This window comes from Salvelinus fontinalis, chromosome 26 (assembly GCF_029448725.1).
Source record: "Salvelinus fontinalis isolate EN_2023a chromosome 26, ASM2944872v1, whole genome shotgun sequence".
In the NCBI taxonomy this organism is placed as follows: Eukaryota; Metazoa; Chordata; class Actinopteri; order Salmoniformes; family Salmonidae; genus Salvelinus; species Salvelinus fontinalis.
Genome location: NC_074690.1, coordinates 13,485,084 through 13,504,273, shown reverse-complemented (window position 1 = coordinate 13,504,273; position 19,190 = coordinate 13,485,084). Strand labels below are relative to the sequence as shown.

Here is a 19,190-nt window from a genome sequence, read left to right as displayed (position 1 = left end):
CCAGGTGCAGAGTCCCAACAGAACAAAGGAATAGTTTACAGAACATGTGACACATGGTTTACAGAGCCCATAAAACAGGGTTGTTCAAGTATTACCCTACGAAACAAATGGAACCAAACAGAACCAAACAGAACCAAACGGAAGCTAACAGAACCAAACGGAAGCTAACAGAAGCTAACAGAACCAAACGGAAGCTAACAGAACCAAACGGAAGCTAACAGAACCAAACGGAAGCTAACAGAAGCTAACGGTTGCATGAATACACCCCTGGTGCTCTATTGTCTCCTAGTTTTAGATTGTTCCAAGTCCACCACACTGTTAGTAAGCACAACTGTAGTCACTCAAAGTAAACATCTGCTAGCATCAATCATCAATAATTTTCACTATGGATTTAGCATTAGGCTAACCCCCCATCTCTCCTTACCCCCTTCTCTTCTCCAGTTGGAGGTAGCAGTGAAGTGTTTAAAGACAGACGTTCTGAGTCAGCCGGACGCACTGGACGACTTCATCTGCGAGGTGAACGCCATGCACTCCCTGGATCACCAGAACCTCATCAGGCTGTACGGGGTGGTGCTCACACGCCCCATGAAGATGGTACGGACACACACATCATGGCACAGGAGGCTGCTGAGGGGAGGACGGCTCATAATAATGGCTGGAATGGAGCGAATGGAATGACATCAAGAACATGGAAACCATTTGTTTGATGTATTTGATACCATTCTACCTATTCAGCTCCAGCCATTACAATGAGCCCATCCTCCCCAGTTAAGGTGCCACCAACATCCTGTGGTACATGCATGCACACATACACCGGACACACATACACACACACACCGGGGACACACATAAACACACACACACACTGGACACACATACCAGACTATCATAAACACACACACATAAGCACACACACCGGACGCACATACCAAACACACATAAACACACTGCTCAGACTGCTTCCTGTCAGACTGCTTCCTGTCCCCATTTAAATCATGTCAGTGTCAGAAACCTCCAGGCCGGCAGGAGGAGAGAAGTGATTGATTGAGACAGAGGACTAAAATGAAGGCTGACCTTTCCTCCGTGTTCTATTCATCTGCGTCATATCCCCCCCCCCCCCCCCAGGTGACTGAACTAGCCCCGCTGGGCTCCCTGCTGGACCATCTGCGCTGCGTTCCGACGCAGGGCCCCGTCCTCATCCACACGCTATGCCAGTACGCCGTGCAGGTGGCGTGCGGCATGGCCTACCTGGAGCAGCGGCGCTTCATCCACCGCGACCTGGCCGCCCGCAACATCCTGCTGGCGTCGGCCGATACGGTGAAGATCGGCGACTTCGGCCTGATGCGAGCGTTGCCCAACAACCACGAGCACTACGTGATGCAGGAGCACCGCAAGGTGCCGTTCGCCTGGTGAGGGGGGGGGGGGGGACAGGGAGCTGTGTGTCTGTTGTGATCAGGGGCCACAGTCAGTAAACAGACGTCTGACGTTGCAGATAGAAATGTCATGAATAGATCAGACATGATCTTGTAATTCCTCATCAGGTCTGTTTATTCTACGTGTCTAAAGGCATGTTTGTTGAACATGACATATTTGTATCTGGATATTCCACAACATTGTGCTCCTGATGTGGCTGTGCATGCCGTAGTGTTTGTTTATTCCCTGTTCTCATCACCTTTTTAATCCAGTTGTCTAACGTGCGTGTCCCCGTACATTTGCTGTATGTGAATTTGCTCTGTGTGTGTGTTCTCTCCCTCCAGGTGTGCCCCTGAGAGCCTGAAGACACGGACGTTCTCCCACGCTACAGACACCTGGATGTTTGGGGTGACGCTGTGGGAGATGTGTACCCACGGACAAGAGCCCTGGCTGGGCCTCAACGGCAGCCAGGTATATATACATACATACACGCATACACACACACACACGTGTGAAAAAGTATTTGTCCCCTTTGTACATCAAGATTTCATTGTGGGTTTAATTTCAGTATTTCAATCTGTGTTTCAGATCTTACACAAGATAGACAAGGAGGGTGAGCGTCTGCCCAAGCCAGAGGACTGTCCTCAGGACCTCTACAACGTCATGTTGCAGTGCTGGGCCCAGAAACCTGACGACAGGCCCACATTCCTCGCCCTCAGGGAGTTCCTGCTCGAGGTACACACACACAAGTATAGTAAACGAACAAAAATTTGACCAACTGGGGACATTTTGTGAGGGGATTGGATGTGTGTGTGGGGGGTGGAGTGGGGGTTGGATGTGTGTGTGGGGGGGTTGGATGTGTCTGTGTTTAGGGGGTTGGATGGGGGTGTTGGATGTGTGTGTGGGGTGGGGGTTGGATGTGTGTGTATTGGGAGGGGGTTGGATGGGGGTGTTGGATGTGTGTGTGGGGGGTGGGGTGGTGGTTGGATGTGTCTGTGTTTAGGGGGTTGGATGGGGGTGTTGGATGTGTGTGTGGGGGGGTGGGGTGGGGGGTTGGATGTGTGTTTACATTAGTATTTGCATTACGTGTGTGTGTGTGTGTGTTTCTATTTGCATGTCTGAGTATATTCTGAATGGTTGAGTATATTCTGAATGGTTGAGTATATTCTGAATGGTTGAGTTGGTTGAGTATATTCTGAATGGTTGAGTATATTCTGCATGTCTGAGAATATTCTGAATGGTTGAGTATATTCTGCATGTCTGAGTATATTCTGAATGGTTGAGTATATTCTGAATGGTTGAGTATATTCTGAATGGTTGAGTTGGTTGAGTATATTCTGAATGGTTGAGTATATTCTGCATGTCTGAGTATATTCTGCATGTCTGAGTATATTCTGCATGTCTGAGTATATTCTGAATGGTTGAGTATATTCTGAATGGTTGAGTATATTCTGAATGGTTGAGTATATTCTGAATGGTTGAGTATATTCTGAATGGTTGAGTATATTCTGAATGGTTGAGTATATTCTGAATGGCTGAGTATATTCTGAATGGTTGAGTATATTCTGAATGGTTGAGTATATTCTGAATGGTTGAGTATATTCTGAATGTGTACCTTCAAGGTTGTATACATGACCTTCATGAGCGACAATTGTATATACTGACGTCAAGTTTAGTGGATCAATTTGCTTAGAACCTGAGATGTCAGTACTAAATACTTAACTTGTATACACAATTTGTGTAAAATGTCATTTCATTTTAATTATTTACTCGCATTATTGAATGACAAGATGAAGTCTTGACTTTGGGAGCTCTTAATATGTTAACTGGACCTATAGCTCCACCTAGTGAATCTACTACGGTACTGCATGGGTCAGGGGCACAGTGTATGGGTCAGGGGCACAGTGTATGGGTCAGGGGCACAGTGTAAGGGTCAGGGTCACAGTGTAAGGGTCAGGGTCACAGTGTATGGGTCAGGGGCACAGTGTCAGGGGCACACTGTATGGGTCAGGGGCACACTGTATGGGTCAGGGGCACACTGTATGGGTCAGGGGCACACTGTATGGGTCAGGGGCACAGTGTATGGGTCAGGGGCACAGTGTATGGGTCAGGGGCACAGTGTAAGGGTCAGGGTCACAGTGTATGGGTCAGGGGCACAGTGTATGGGTCAGGGGCACAGTGTCAGGGGCACACTGTATGGGTCAGGGGCACACTGTATGGGTCAGGGGCACACTGTATGGGTCAGGGGCACAGTGTATGGGTCAGGGGCACAGTGTATGGGTCAGGGGCACAGTGTATGGGTCAGGGGCACAGTGTATGGGTCAGGGGCACAGTGTCAGGGGCACAGTGTATGGGTCAGGGGCACAGTGTATGGGTCAGGGCCACACTGTCAGGGGCACATTGTGTGGGTCAGCGGCACAGTGTAAGGGTCAGGGGCGCAGTGTATGGGTCAGGGACACACTGTGTAGGTCAGGGGCACAGCGTATGGGTCAGGGGCACAGCGTATGGGTCAGGGGCACACTGTATGGGTCAGGGGTACATTATGGCCTCACCAACTGAGGAATCCTAACTTGACTTAACTGAGATTTGTGGAGGAAAACTCACCCTCTGATTTCATTTTTAGGTTTTGGGCCCAAATGACTACGTTGGGATGCAGTGTGTGTTTTAAGGTAATCACACTTGGTTTTTCTGTGTGTGTGTGTGTGTGTCTCCGTTCCAGACCATGCCAGCAGACATGTGCGCGCTGCAGGACTTTGAAGAGGCTGACAAGCTTCAGATTCAGGTCGACGACGTCATCACCATCATCGAGGGCAGGTGTGTGTGATCAACTGATGAACTGTAAATCAATATTCTGTCGTCATTGGGTTTTCTATGTATGTTTTGTGTCGGTCAGAGTGCGTGTGTGTGTGTGTGTATGCAATGCATGTGCATGTGCATCTGCACCCACCTGTGTATGTGTGTGTACCTGTCTGTGTGTGTTATGCCTTTATATACCTGTATGTGTTGTCTTTATATGCAGTTTACATACACCTTAGCCAAATACATTTAAACTCAGTTTTTCACAATTCCTGACATTTAATCCGAGTAAAAATTCCCTGTCTTAGGTCAGTTAGGATCACCACTTTATTTTAAGAATGTGAAATGTCAGAATAATAGTAGAGAGAATGATTTATTTCAGCTTTTATATCTTTCAGCACATTCCCAGTGGGTCAGAAGTTTACATACACTCAATTAGTGTTTGGTAGAATTGCCTTGAAATTGTTTAACTTGGGTCAAACGTTTCGGGTAGCCTTCCACAAGCTTCCCACAATAAGTTGGGTGAATTTTGGCCCATTCCTCCTGACAGAGCTGGTGTAACTGAGTCAGGTTTGTAGGCCTCCTTGCTCGCACACGCTTTTTCAGTTCTGCCCACACATTTTCTATAGGATTGAGGTCAGGGCTTTGTGATGGCCACTCCAATACCTTAACTGTTGTCCTTAAGCCATTTTGCCACAACTTTGGACGTATGCTTGGGGTCATTGTCCATTTGGAAGACCCATTTGCGACCAAGCTTTAACTTCCTGACTGATATTTTGAGATGTTGCTTCAATATATCCACATCATTTTCCTTTGACATGATACCATCTATTTCGTGAAGTGCACCAGTCCCTCCTGCAGCAAAGCACCCCCACAACATAATGCTGCCACCCCCGTGCTTCACGGTTGGGACGGTGTTCTTCAGATTGCAAGCCTCGCCCTTTTTCCTGCAAACAATAAAGATGGTCATTAAGGCCAAACAGTTCTATTTTTGTTTCATCTTTTTTATGGCGGTTTTGTAGCAGTGGCTTCTTCCTTGTTGAGCGGCCTTTCAGATTATGTCGATATAGTACTCGTTTTTACTGTGGATATAGATAATTTTGTACCTGTTTCCTCCAGCATCTTCACAAGGTCCTTTTCTGTTGTTCTGGGATTGATTTGCACTTTTCGCACCAAAGTACGTTCATCTCTAGGAGACGGAACGAGTCTCCTTCCTGAGCGGTATGACGGCTGCGTGATCCCATGGTGTTTATACTTGAGTACTATTGTTTGTACAGATGAACGTGGTACCTTCAGATGTGTTAGGTCTTTATATACCTGTATGTGTTAGGTCTTTATATACCTGTATGTGTTAGGTCTTTATATACCTGTATGTGTTAGGTCTGTATATATACCTGTATGTGTTAGGTCTGTATATACCTGTATGTGTTAGGTCTGTATATGCCTGCCTGCCTGCCTGCCTGCCTGCCTGCCTGCCTGCCTGCCTGCCTGCCTGCCTGCCTCCCTCCCTCCCTCCCTCCCTCTGTGTTTTCTCACATTCACCTGTACGTCTATTTTACAACCCTCTTTGTCAGAGCGGAGAACTACTGGTGGCAGGGCCAGAACAAACGCACGCTGAAGGTGGGCCAGTTCCCCAGGAACGTGGTGACCTCCGTTGCGGGCCTGTCGGCCCACGACATCAGCAGGCCCCTTCAACACAGCTTCATCCACACTGGCCATGGAGACTCCGACCCACACCGCTGCTGGGGATTCCCAGACCGCATCGACGAGTAAGACATAACTAATCCTACTTTTATATCATTAATGAGTAAAGATATGTCCTGATAACTAACCTGGACCGTATTAATGAGTAAAGACATGTCCTCATAACTAACCTGGACCGTATTAATGAGTAAAGACATGTCCTCATAACTAACCTGGACCGTATTAATGAGTAAAGACATGTCCTCATAACTAACCTGGACCGTATTAATGAGTAAAGACATGTCCTCATAACTAACCTGGACGTATTAATGAGTAAAGACATGTCCTCATAACTAACCTGGACGGTATTAATGAGTAAAGACATGTCCTCATAACTAACCTGGACCGTATTAACAATGAAAGACATGTCCTCATAACTAACCTGGACCGTATTAACGATTAGACATGTCCTCATAACTAACCTGGACTGTATTAATGAGTAAAGACATGTCCTCATAACTAACCTGGACCGTATTAATGAGTAAAGACATGTCTTCATAACTAACCTGGACCGTATTAATGAGTAAAGATATGTCCTCATAACTAACCTGGATTGTATTAATGAGTAAGACATGTCCTCATAACTAACCTGGACCGTATTAATGAGTAAAGACATGTCCTCATAACTAACCTGGACCGTATTAATGAGTAAAGACATGTCCTCATAACTAACCTGGACCGTATTAATGAGTAAAGACATGTCCTCATAACTAACCTGGACCGTATTAATGAGTTAAGACATGTCCTCATAACTAACCTGGACTGTATTAATGAGTAAAGACATGTCCTCATAACTAACCTGGACCGTATTAATGAGTAAAGATATGTCCTCATAACTAACCTGGACTGTATTAATGAGTAAAGACATGTCCTCATAACTAACCTGGACCGTATTAATGAGTAAGGACATGTTCTCATAACTAACCTGGACCGTATTAATGAGTAAGACGCCCTCATAACTAACCTGGACTGTATTAACGATTAGACATGTCCTCATAACTAACCTGGACCGTGTTAATGAGTAAGACATGTCCTCATAACTAACCTGGACCGTATTAATGAGTAAAGACATGTCCTCATAACTAGCCTGGACAGTATTAATGAGTAAAGACATGTCCTCATAACTAACCTGGACTGTATTAACGATTAGACATGTCCTCATAACTAACCTGGACCGTGTTAATGAGTAAAGAAATGTCCTCATAACTAACCTGGACCGTATTAATGAGTAAAGACATGTCCTCATAACTAACCTGGACTGTATTAATGAGTAAGACATGTCCTCATAACTAACCTGGACCGTATTAATGAGTAAAGACATGTCCTGATAACTAACCTGGACCGTATTAATGAGTAAAGACATGTCCTCATAACTAACCTGGACCGTATTAATGAGTAAAGACATGTCCTCATAACTAACCTGGACTGTATTAACGATTAGACATGTCCTCATAACTAACCTGGACCTTGTTAATGAGTAAAGAAATGTCCTCATAACTAACCTGGACCGTATTAATGAGTAAAGAAATGTCCTCATAACTAACCTGGACCGTATTAATGAGTAAAGACATGTCCTCATAACTAACCTGGACCGTATTAATGAGTAAAGACATGTCCTCATAACTAACCTGGACCGTATTAATGAGTAAGACATGTCCTCATAACTAACCTGGACCGTATTAATGAGTAAGACATGTCCTCATAACTAACCTGGACCGCATTAATGAGTAAGACATGTCCTCATAACTAACCTGGACCGTATTAATGAGTAAGACATGTCCTCATAACTAACCGTCGACTGTATTAATGAGTAAAGACATGTCCTCATAACTAACCTGGACCGTATTAATGAGTAAAGATATGTCCTCATAACTAGCCTGGACTGTATTAATGAGTAAAGACATGTCCTCATAACTAACCTGGACCGTATTAATGAGTAAAGACATGTCCTCATAACTAACCTGGACCGTATTAATGAGTAAGACGCCCTCATAACTAACCTGGACTGTATTAATGAGTAAAGACATGTCCTCATAACTAACCTGGACCGTATTAATGAGTAAAGACATGTCCTCATAACTAACCTGGACTGTATTAATGAGTAAGACGCCCTCATAACTAACCTGGACTGTATTAATGAGTAAAGACATGTCCTCATAACTAACCTGGACCGTATTAATGAGTAAGACATGTCCTCATAACTAACCTGGACCGTATTAATGAGTAAAGACATGTCCTCATAACTAACCTGGACCGTATTAATGAGTAAGACATGTCCTCATAACTAACCTGGACCGTATTAATGAGTAAAGACATGTCCTCATAACAAACCTGGACCGTATTAATGAGTAAGACATGTCCTCATAACTAACCTGGACTGTATTAATGAGTAAAGACATGTCCTCATAACTAACCTGGACCGTATTAATGAGTAAAGACATGTCCTCATAACTAACCTGGACCTTATTAATGAGTAAAGACATGTCCTCATAACTAACCTGGACCGTATTAATGAGTAAAGACATGTCCTCATAACTAACCTGGACCGTATTAATGAGTAAAGACATGTCCTCATAACTAACCTGGACCGTATTAATGAGTAAGACATGTCCTCATAACTAACCTGGACCGTATTAATGAGTAAAGACATGTCCTCATAACTAACCTGGACCGTATTAATGAGTAAAGACATGTCCTCATAACAAATCTGGACCGTATTAATGAGTAAGACATGTCCTCATAACTAACCTGGACCGTATTAATGAGTAAAGATATGTCCTCATAACTAACCTGGACAGTATTAATGAGTAAAGACATGTCCTCATAACTAACCTGGACCGTATTAATGAGTAAGACATGTCCTCATAACTAACCTGGACCGTATTAATGAGTAAAGACATGTCCTGATAACTAACCTGGATCGTATTAATGAGTAAAGACATGTCCTCATAACTAGCCTGGACCGTATTAATGAGTAAGACATGTCCTCATAACTAACCTGGACCGTATTAATGAGTAAGACATGTCATCATAACTAACCTGGACCGTATTAATGAGTAAGACATGTCCTCATAACTAACCTGGACCGTATTAATGAGTAAAGACATGTCCTGATAACTAACCTGGACCGTTTTAATGAGTAAAGACATGTCCTCATAACTAACCTGGACTGTATTAATGAGTAAAGACATGTCCTGATAACTAACCTGGACCGTATTAATGAGTAAAGATATGTCCTCATAACTAACCTGGACCGTATTAATGAGTAAAGACATGTCCTCATAACTAACCTGGACCGTATTAATGAGTAAAGACATGTCCTCATAACTAACCTGGACCGTATTAATGAGTAAAGACATGTCCTGATAACTAACCTGGACCGTATTAATGAGTAAAGACATGTCCTGATAACTAACCTGGACCGTATTAATGAGTAAAGATATGTCCTCATAACTAACCTGGACTGTATTAATGAGTAAAGACATGTCCTCATAACTAACCTGGACCGTATTAATGAGTAAAGACATGTCCTCATAACTAACCTGGACCGTATTAATGAGTAAAGACATGTCCTCATAACTAACCTGGACTGTATTAACGATTAGACATGTCCTCATAACTAACCTGGACCGTTTTAATGAGTAAAGACATGTCCTCATAACTAACCTGGACCGTATTAATGAGTAAGACATGTCCTCATAACTAACCTGGACAGTATTAATGAGTAAAGACATGTCCTCATAACTAACCTGGACCGTATTAATGAGTAAGACATGTCCTCATAACTAACCTGGACAGTATTAATGAGCAAAGACATGTCCTCATAACTAACCTGGACCGTATTAATGAGTAAGACATGTCCTCATAACTAACCTGGACAGTATTAATGAGTAAAGACATGTCCTCATAACTAACCTGGACCGTATTAATGAGTAAGACATGTCCTCATAACTAACCTGGACTGTATTAATGAGTAAAGACATGTCCTCACAACTAGCCTGGACCGTATTAATGAGTAAAGACATGTCCTCATAACTAACCTGGACCGTATTAATGAGTAAAGACATGTCCTCATAACTAGCCTGGACCGTATTAATGAGTAAAGACATGTCCTCATAACTAACCTGGACAGTATTAATGAGTAAAGACATGTCCTCATAACTAACCTGGACAGTATTTATGAGTAAAGACATGTCCTCATAACTAACCTGGACAGTATTAATGAGTAAAGATATGTCCTCATAACTAACCTGGACCGTATTAATGAGTAAAGACATGTCCTCATAACTAACCTGGATCGTATTAATGAGTAAGACATGTCCTCATAACTAACCTGGACAGTATTAATGAGTAAAGATATGTCCTCATAACTAACCTGGACCGTATTAATGAGTAAAGACATGTCCTCATAACTAACCTGGATCGTATTAATGAGTAAGACATGTCCTCATAACTAACCTGGACCGTATTAATGAGTAAGACGTCCTCATAACTAACCTGGACAGTATTAATGAGTAAAGACATGTCCTCATAACTAACCTGGACCGTATTAATGAGTAAGACATGTCCTCATAACTAACCTGGACCGTATTAATGAGTAAAGACATGTCCTCATAACTAACCTGGACCGTATTAATGAGTAAGACATGTCCTCATAACTAACCTGGACCGTATTAATGAGTAAAGACATGTCCTCATAACTAACCTGGACCGTATTAATGAGTAAAGACATGTCCTCATAACAAATCTGTACCGTATTAATGAGTAAGACATGTCCTCATAACTAACCTGGACCGTATTAATGAGTAAAGATATGTCCTCATAACTAACCTGGACAGTATTAATGAGTAAAGACATGTCCTCATAACTAACCTGGACCGTATTAATGAGTAAGACATGTCCTCATAACTAACCTGGACTGTATTAATGAGTAAAGACATGTCCTCATAACTAACCTGGACTGTATTAATGAGTAAAGACATGTCCTCATAGCTAACCTGGACCGTATTAATGAGTAAAGACATGTCCTCATAACTAACCTGGACTGTGTTAATGAGTAAAGACATTTCCTCATAACTAACCTGGACCGTATTAATGAGTAAAGACATGTCCTCATAACTAACCTGGACCGTATTAATGAGTAAAGACATGTCCTCATAACTAACCTGGACTGTATTAATGAGTAAAGACATGTCCTCATAACTAACCTGGACTGTATTAACGATTAGACATGTCCTCATAACTAACCTGGACCGTATTAATGAGTAAAGACATGTCCTCATAACTAACCTGGACCGTATTAATGATTAAAGACGTCCTCATAACTAACCTGGACTGTATTAATGAGTAAAGACATGTTCTCATAACTAACCGGGACCGTATTAATGAGTAAAGACATGAACTCATAACTAACCTGGACCGTATTAATGAGTAAAGACATGTCCTCATAACTAACCTGGACCGTATTAATGAGTAAAGACATGTCCTCATAACAAATCTGGACCGTATTAATGAGTAAGACATGTCCTCATAACTAACCTGGACCGTATTAATTAGTAAAGACATGTCCTCATAACTAGCCTGGACCGTATTAATGAGTAAAGACATGTCCTCATAACTAACCTGGACCGTATTAATGAGTAAGACATGTCCTCATAACTAACCTGGACCGTATTAATGAGTAAAGACATGTCCTGATAACTAACCTGGATCGTATTAATGAGTAAAGACATGTCCTCATAACTAGCCTGGACCGTATTAATGAGTAAGACATGTCCTCATAACTAACCTGGACCGTATTAATGAGTAAGACATGTCATCATAACTAACCTGGACCGTATTAATGAGTAAGACATGTCCTCATAACTAACCTGGACCGTATTAATGAGTAAAGACATGTCCTGATAACTAACCTGGACCGTTTTAATGAGTAAAGACATGTCCTCATAACTAACCTGGACTGTATTAATGAGTAAAGACATGTCCTGATAACTAACCTGGACCGTATTAATGAGTAAAGACATGTCCTGATAACTAACCTGGACCGTATTAATGAGTAAAGATATGTCCTCATAACTAACCTGGACTGTATTAATGAGTAAAGACATGTCCTCATAACTAACCTGGACCGTATTAATGAGTAAAGACATGTCCTCATAACTAACCTGGACCGTATTAATGAGTAAAGACATGTCCTCATAACTAACCTGGACCGTATTAATGAGTAAAGACATGTCCTGATAACTAACCTGGACCGTATTAATGAGTAAAGACATGTCCTGATAACTAACCTGGACCGTATTAATGAGTAAAGATATGTCCTCATAACTAACCTGGACTGTATTAATGAGTAAAGACATGTCCTCATAACTAACCTGGACCGTATTAATGAGTAAAGACATGTCCTCATAACTAACCTGGACCGTATTAATGAGTAAAGACATGTCCTCATAACTAACCTGGACTGTATTAACGATTAGACATGTCCTCATAACTAACCTGGACCGTTTTAATGAGTAAAGACATGTCCTCATAACTAACCTGGACCGTATTAATGAGTAAGACATGTCCTCATAACTAACCTGGACAGTATTAATGAGTAAAGACATGTCCTCATAACTAACCTGGACCGTATTAATGAGTAAGACATGTCCTCATAACTAACCTGGACAGTATTAATGAGTAAAGACATGTCCTCATAACTAACCTGGACCGTATTAATGAGTAAGACATGTCCTCATAACTAACCTGGACAGTATTAATGAGTAAAGACATGTCCTCATAACTAACCTGGACCGTATTAATGAGTAAGACATGTCCTCATAACTAACCTGGACTGTATTAATGAGTAAAGACATGTCCTCATAACTAGCCTGGACCGTATTAATGAGTAAAGACATGTCCCCATAACTAACCTGGACAGTATTAATGAGTAAAGACATGTCCTCATAACTAACCTGGACAGTATTTATGAGTAAAGACATGTCCTCATAACTAACCTGGACAGTATTAATGAGTAAAGATATGTCCTCATAACTAACCTGGACCGTATTAATGAGTAAGACATGTCCTCATAACTAACCTGGACCGTATTAATGAGTAAAGACATGTCCTCATAACTAACCTGGACCGTATTAATGAGTAAAGACATGTCCTCATAACTAACCTGGACCGTATTAATGAGTAAGACATGTCCTCATAACTAACCTGGACCGTATTAATGAGTAAAGACATGTCCTCATAACAAACCTGGACCGTATTAATGAGTAAGACATGTCCTCATAACTAACCTGGACCGTATTAATGAGTAAAGACATGTCCTCATAACTAACCTGGACCGTATTAATGAGTAAAGACATGTCCTCATAACTAACCTGGATCGAATTAATGAGTAAAGACATGTCCTCATAACTAACCTGGACCGTATTAATGAGTAAAGACATGTCCTCATAACTAACCTGGACCGTATTAATGAGTAAAGACATGTCCTCATAACTAACCTGGACCGTATTAATGAGTAAGACATGTCCTCATAACTAACCTGGACCGTATTAATGAGTAAAGACATGTCCTCATAACTAACCTGGACCGTATTAATGAGTAAAGACATGTCCTCATAACAAACCTGGACCGTATTAATGAGTAAGACATGTCCTCATAACTAACCTGGACCGTATTAATGAGTAAAGATATGTCCTCATAACTAACCTGGACAGTATTAATGAGTAAAGACATGTCCTCATAACTAACCTGGACCGTATTAATGAGTAAAGACATGTCCTCATAACTAACCTGGACTGTATTAATGAGTAAAGACATGTCCTCATAACTAACCTGGACCGTATTAATGAGTAAAGACATGTCCTCATAACTAACCTGGACTGTATTAATGAGTAAAGACATGTCCTCATAACTAACCTGGACTGTATTAATGAGTAAAGACATGTCCTCATAACTAACCTGGACCGTATTAATGAGTAAGACATGTCCTCATAACTAACCTGGAATGTATTAATGAGTAAAGACATGTCCTCATAACTAACCTGGACTGTATTAATGAGTAAAGACATGTCCTCATAACTAACCTGGACCGTATTAATGAGTAAAGACATGTCCTCATAACTAACCTGGACTGTATTAATGAGTAAAGACATGTCCTCATAACTAATCTGGACCGTATTAATGAGTAAAGACATGTCCTCATAACTAACCTGGACTGTATTAATGAGTAAAGACATGTCCTCATAACTAACCTGGACCGTATTAATGAGTAAAGACATGTCCTCATAACTAGCCTGGACCGTATTAATGAGTAAAGACATGTCCTCATAACTAACCTGGACCGTATTAATGAGTAAAGACATGTCCTGATAACTAACCTGGACCGTATTAATGAGTAAAGACATGTCCTGATAACTAACCTGGACCGTATTAATGAGTAAAGATATGTCCTCATAACTAACCTGGACTGTATTAATGAGTAAAGACATGTCCTCATAACTAACCTGGACCGTATTAATGAGTAAAGAGATGTCCTCATAACTAACCTGGACCGTATTAATGAGTAAGACATGTCCTCATAACTAACCTGGACAGTATTAATGAGTAAAGACATGTCCTCATAACTAACCTGGACCGTATTAATGAGTAAGACATGTCCTCATAACTAACCTGGACCGTATTAATGAGTAAGACATGTCCTCATAACTAACCTGGACTGTATTAATGAGTAAAGACATGTCCTCATAACTAGACTGGACCGTATTAATGAGTAAAGACATGTCCTCATAACTAACCTGGACAGTATTAATGAGTAAAGACATGTCCTCATAACTAACCTGTACCGTATTAATGAGTAAAGACATGTCCTCATAACTAGCCTGGACCGTATTAATGAGTAAAGACATGTCCTCATAACTAACCTGGACTGTATTAATGAGTAAAGATATGTCTTCATAACTAACCTGGACCGTATTAATGAGTAAGACGTCCTCATAACTAACCTGGACCGTATTAATGAGTAAAGACATGTCCTCATAACTAACCTGGACCGTATCAATGAGTAAGACATGTCCTCATAACTAACCTGGACCGTATTAATGAGTAAGACATGTCCTCATAACTAACCTGGACAGTATTAATGAGTAAAGACATGTCCTCATAACTAACCTGGACCGTATTAATGAGTAAGACATGTCCTCATAACTAACCTGGACTGTATTAATGAGTAAAGACATGTCCTCATAACTAGCCTGGACCGTATTAATGAGTAAAGACATGTCCTCATAACTAACCTGGACAGTATTAATGAGTAAAGACATGTCCTCATAACTAACCTGGACCGTATTAATGAGTAAGACATGTCCTCATAACTAACCTGGACTGTATTAATGAGTAAAGACATGTCCTCATAACTAACCTGGACTGTATTAATGAGTAAGACGCCCTCATAACTAACCTGGACTGTATTAACGATTAGACATGTCCTCATAACTAACCTGGACCGTATTAATGAGTAAAGACATGTCCTCATAACTAACCTGGACCGTATTAATGAGTAAGACATGTCCTCATAACTAACCTGGACCATATTAATGAGTAAAGACATGTCCTCATAACTAACCTGGACCGTATTAATGAGTAAAGACATGTCCTCATAACTAGCCTGGACCGTATTAATGAGTAAAGACATGTCCTCATAACTAACCTGGACTGTATTAATGAGTAAAGACATGTCCTCATAACTAACCTGGACAGTATTAATGAGTAAAGACATGTCCTCATAACTAACCTGGACAGTATTAATGAGTAAAGATATGTCCTCATAACTAACCTGGACCGTATTAATGAGTAAAGACATGTCCTCATAACTAACCTGGATCGTATTAATGAGTAAGACATGTCCTCATAACTAACCTGGACAGTTTTAATGAGTAAAGATATGTCCTCATAACTAACCTGGACCGTATTAATGAGTAAAGACATGTCCTCATAACTAACCTGGACCGTATTAATGAGTAAAGATATGTCCTCATAACTAACCTGGACTGTATTAATGAGTAAAGACATGTCCTCATAACTAACCTGGACCGTATTAATGAGTAAAGAGATGTCCTCATAACTAACCTGGACCGTATTAATGAGTAAGACATGTCCTCATAACTAACCTGGACAGTATTAATGAGTAAAGAGATGTCCTCATAACTAACCTGGACCGTATTAATGATTAAGACATGTCCTCATAACTAACCTGGACAGTATTAATGAGTAAAGACATGTCCTCATAACTAACCTGGACCGTATTAATGAGTAAGACATGTCCTCATAACTAACCTGGACAGTATTAATGAGTAAAGACATGTCCTCATAACTAACCTGGACCGTATTAATGAGTAAGACATGTCCTCATAACTAACCTGGACTGTATTAATGAGTAAAGACATGTCCTCATAACTAGCCTGGACCGTATTAATGAGTAAAGACATGTCCTCATAACTAACCTGGACAGTATTAATGAGTAAAGACATGTCCTCATAACTAACCTGTACCGTATTAATGAGTAAAGACATGTCCTCATAACTAGCCTGGACCGTATTAATGAGTAAAGACATGTCCTCATAACTAACCTGGACCGTATTAATGAGTAAGACATGTCCTCATAACTAACCTGGACCGTATTAATGAGTAAAGACATGTCCTCATAACTAACCTGGACCGTATTAATGAGTAAGACATGTCCTCATAACTAACCTGGACCGTATTAATGAGTAAAGACATGTCCTCATAACAAACCTGGACCATATTAATGAGTAAGACATGTCCTCATAACTAACCTGGACCGTATTAATGAGTAAAGACATGTCCTCATAACTAACCTGGACCGTATTAATGAGTAAAGACATGTCCTCATAACTAACCTGGATCGTATTAATGAGTAAAGACATGTCCTCATAACTAACCTGGACCGTATTAATGAGTAAAGACATGTCCTCATAACTAACCTGGACCGTATTAATGAGTAAAGACATGTCCTCATAACTAACCTGGACCGTATTAATGAGTAAGACATGTCCTCATAACTAACCTGGACCGTATTAATGAGTAAAGACATGTCCTCATAACTAACCTGGACCGTATTAATGAGTAAAGACATGTCCTCATAACAAACCTGGACCGTATTAATGAGTAAGACATGTCCTCATAACTAACCTGGACCGTATTAATGAGTAAAGATATGTCCTCATAACTAACCTGGACAGTATTAATGAGTAAAGACATGTCCTCATAACTAACCTGGACCGTATTAATGAGTAAAGACATGTCCTCATAACTAACCTGGACTGTATTAATGAGTAAAGACATGTCCTCATAACTAACCTGGACCGTATTAATGAGTAAAGACATGTCCTCATAACTAACCTGGACTGTATTAATGAGTAAAGACATGTCCTCATAACTAACCTGGACTGTATTAATGAGTAAAGACATGTCCTCATAACTAACCTGGACCGTATTAATGAGTAAGACATGTCCTCATAACTAACCTGGAATGTATTAATGAGTAAAGACATGTCCTCATAACTAACCTGGACTGTATTAATGAGTAAAGACATGTCCTCATAACTAACCTGGACCGTATTAATGAGTAAAGACATGTCCTCATAACTAACCTGGACTGTATTAATGAGTAAAGACATGTCCTCATAACTAATCTGGACCGTATTAATGAGTAAAGACATGTCCTCATAACTAACCTGGACTGTATTAATGAGTAAAGACATGTCCTCATAACTAACCTGGACCGTATTAATGAGTAAAGACATGTCCTCATAACTAGCCTGGACCGTATTAATGAGTAAAGACATGTCCTCATAACTAACCTGGACCGTATTAATGAGTAAAGACATGTCCTGATAACTAACCTGGACCGTATTAATGAGTAAAGACATGTCCTGATAACTAACCTGGACCGTATTAATGAGTAAAGATATGTCCTCATAACTAACCTGGACTGTATTAATGAGTAAAGACATGTCCTCATAACTAACCTGGACCGTATTAATGAGTAAAGAGATGTCCTCATAACTAACCTGGACCGTATTAATGAGTAAGACATGTCCTCATAACTAACCTGGACAGTATTAATGAGTAAAGACATGTCCTCATAACTAACCTGGACCGTATTAATGAGTAAGACATGTCCTCATAACTAACCTGGACCGTATTAATGAGTAAGACATGTCCTCATAACTAACCTGGACTGTATTAATGAGTAAAGACATGTCCTCATAACTAGACTGGACCGTATTAATGAGTAAAGACATGTCCTCATAACTAACCTGGACAGTATTAATGAGTAAAGACATGTCCTCATAACTAACCTGTACCGTATTAATGAGTAAAGACATGTCCTCATAACTAGCCTGGACCGTATTAATGAGTAAAGACATGTCCTCATAACTAACCTGGACTGTATTAATGAGTAAAGATATGTCTTCATAACTAACCTGGACCGTATTAATGAGTAAGACGTCCTCATAACTAACCTGGACCGTATTAATGAGTAAAGACATGTCCTCATAACTAACCTGGACCGTATCAATGAGTAAGACATGTCCTCATAACTAACCTGGACCGTATTAATGAGTAAGACATGTCCTCATAACTAACCTGGACAGTATTAATGAGTAAAGACATGTCCTCATAACTAACCTGGACCGTATTAATGAGTAAGACATGTCCTCATAACTAACCTGGACTGTATTAATGAGTAAAGACATGTCCTCATAACTAGCCTGGACCGTATTAATGAGTAAAGACATGTCCTCATAACTAACCTGGACAGTATTAATGAGTAAAGACATGTCCTCATAACTAACCTGGACCGTATTAATGAGTAAGACATGTCCTCATAACTAACCTGGACTGTATTAATGAGTAAAGACATGTCCTCATAACTAACCTGGACTGTATTAATGAGTAAGACGCCCTCATAACTAACCTGGACTGTATTAACGATTAGACATGTCCTCATAACTAACCTGGACCGTATTAATGAGTAAAGACATGTCCTCATAACTAACCTGGACCGTATTAATGAGTAAGACATGTCCTCATAACTAACCTGGACCGTATTAATGAGTAAAGACATGTCCTCATAACTAACCTGGACCGTATTAATGAGTAAAGACATGTCCTCATAACTAGCCTGGACCGTATTAATGAGTAAAGACATGTCC

The 19,190-nt window shown here is 40.7% G+C and overlaps 1 protein-coding gene across 3 annotated transcripts in view; it reads left to right on the top strand.

Moving 5' to 3' along the window:
- LOC129823663 (activated CDC42 kinase 1-like) overlaps positions 1–19,190 on the top strand; it is a 158,029-nt gene that overhangs the window by 86,079 nt on the left and 52,760 nt on the right. For all 3 annotated transcript variants that reach the window (XM_055882555.1, XM_055882552.1, XM_055882553.1), the window contains 6 exons: positions 442–594; positions 1,126–1,409; positions 1,758–1,884; positions 2,002–2,148; positions 4,133–4,227; positions 5,784–5,978. In XM_055882555.1, coding sequence (XP_055738530.1) covers positions 442–594; positions 1,126–1,409; positions 1,758–1,884; positions 2,002–2,148; positions 4,133–4,227; positions 5,784–5,978 — 1,001 coding nt within the window. The remainder of the gene's footprint in view (positions 1–441; positions 595–1,125; positions 1,410–1,757; positions 1,885–2,001; positions 2,149–4,132; positions 4,228–5,783; positions 5,979–19,190) is intronic.